This window comes from Morone saxatilis, unplaced genomic scaffold (assembly GCF_004916995.1).
Source record: "Morone saxatilis isolate NCDOM2014 unplaced genomic scaffold, NCSU_SB_2.0 Contig10, whole genome shotgun sequence".
Lineage (NCBI taxonomy): Eukaryota > Metazoa > Chordata > Actinopteri > Moronidae > Morone > Morone saxatilis.
The window spans coordinates 680941-682948 of record NW_023339652.1 but is presented as its reverse complement, the minus strand read 5'-3'; the positions used below and the strand labels follow the sequence as shown (position 1 = coordinate 682948).

Below are 2008 nucleotides of genomic sequence, written 5' to 3'. Positions count from 1 at the left end.
CGACCTTACTTGCTTGGGACTTCCTGGAGGAACCTTTAATAATTTAGTTTAGAGGAGAGGTTACTGGAGGAACCTTTATGGACCAAAAGATTAGGGTTATTGTTCCTCCATAGTGACAATGGTGAGGACCCCAAAAAGGTTCCTCAAGGCTCTTGTACTCGTACACTCTTGGAAGGCTGAGCTGTATTCAGTTGGTTAAAATCTGCAGCTTCACCACTAGATGCTGCTAAATCCTACACACTAAACCTTTCAATACTGACAAACAATGTGGAGCCATATCAGTGGATTTTAAACATATAAAGTTTGCCCTGAGTTCTACGCCAGCAGGACTGTCTTTACCTCAGAGTTTCCAGTCTCCCAGAATCCTTCAGTCCAGACAGTTTCACTCCTGAGTCTCCAGGATGGTTGTAGCTAAGCTCCAGCTCTTTCAGATGGGGGGGTTTGGAGTTCAGAGCTGAGGCCAGTGCAGCACAGCCTTTCTGCGTAATCAAACAGCCAGATAATCTACAAACACACACAATCAGGAGTTCAGTGGTCTTTCCCCTTCTCCCACTGAGCTTCACCATCTACATTCTTCCTGTGTTTTTTCATGTAAATATAGTCTAGGTCTTCATTTTCAGAAGCATTTGTACAGCTCTAGAACTGGATTACAGGGTACAAACCTTCAACAGGGAAAAACAGTGCCACACTGAGCTTCACGACGAGAAACGTATGGGTGATGTCACTGACACTACGGACAGTTTTATTACACAGTCTATGAGTGGCATTATGCTAGATGTGGCTGTGCAATATATGTGCATATAAACAAGCTAAGTTAGAAATGTTAACAGCTGAACATTAGCAGGAATACAAACCGGAGTGTTTTCAGTGCACAGTTTGAACTCTTCAGTGCAGAAGTCAGCCACCTCACTCCTTCGTCGCTCAGGTCGTTGTTACTCAGGTCCAGCTCTCTCAGACAAGAGGACTTAGAGCTGAGGACTGAGCACAGAGCTTCACAGCTTCTCCATGACAGGTTACACACTCTCAGCCTTGAAAATATGGGGAAATATTATTGCCTTGTAGAAAATTATAGGTCATAGACAGATGTTTGAAATTACAGAATCAGGAAGGTGAAACAAACCCTGAAGTCATGGCCGAGACCGTGATAGTTGTTAGGAACACCAACCTGAGTATCTCCAGTCTACAGTGTGGACTCTCCAGTCCAACACACAGCAGCTTCACTCCTTCATCCTGCAGGTTGTTGTTACTCAGGTCCAGCTCTCTCAGACAAGAGGACTTAGAGTTAAGAACTGAGAACAGAGCTTCACATCCTTTCTTTGACAATTTACAGCCGCTCAACCTGAAACAGTATTTGTGAAAATAATAATAATAAATTATTTCAATAATATTTAAATATTTTATGCAATACACTGTATAGGTAAAAGACAAATTTAAAGCCATAATCTGCACTTGGTAAGCAGTGGTCCACTGATCTTTATCATCTGCATTCTTGTTATTGAAGTTGCAATCACAACAATTAATTCATATTCAACCATTCCCAATAGACTTTGTGCAACCTTGAAATTTTGTACAATCACCGCAACTTTTCTGCAAATTTGACCAATCATTGTCATTTTACTGATCATAGCTGTCCCCCGCGCAAAACGTTGATCCATTCAACAAACTAGACATTTTATTCTTAGATTTTTTAAAGTTATTTTTTTGGCCTTTTATTGAGGAGGAAAGGGGGGTAGAGAGAGTGGGGATGACACGCAATTGTTATCAATTATACAAAAAGATTTTCACTTTCTCCTGCAATTTTGTTGCAAAAAATTAATAAATGCGATGTGATGTGGACCTGTTTGAAAGTTCAGGTACAACCATCTGACAACCTGGAGCACTGTGCACCAAATATAGATTGGGTCTTTATTTGATCTACTCCACCTACAGAGCTTTGTTGGAGGCTTTGACCACTGGCAGCAGCCTCAGAAGAGCCTCCTCTGAAGCAGAGTATTTCTTCAGGTCAAAC

General features: G+C 41.4%; 1 protein-coding gene across 1 annotated transcript; it reads right to left on the bottom strand.

The window, feature by feature from the left end:
* Nucleotides 1–339: 339 nt before the first annotated feature.
* Nucleotides 340–1985, bottom strand: LOC118338863 (ribonuclease inhibitor-like; the record flags this gene model as incomplete). Its single annotated transcript, XM_035676283.1, is given in 3 exon segments — nt 340–504; nt 855–1028; nt 1166–1985. Coding segments are annotated over 3 exon segments (614 nt in total), but the record flags the coding sequence as incomplete, so codon positions are not given.
* Between the last annotated feature and the right edge of the window lie 23 nt (nt 1986–2008).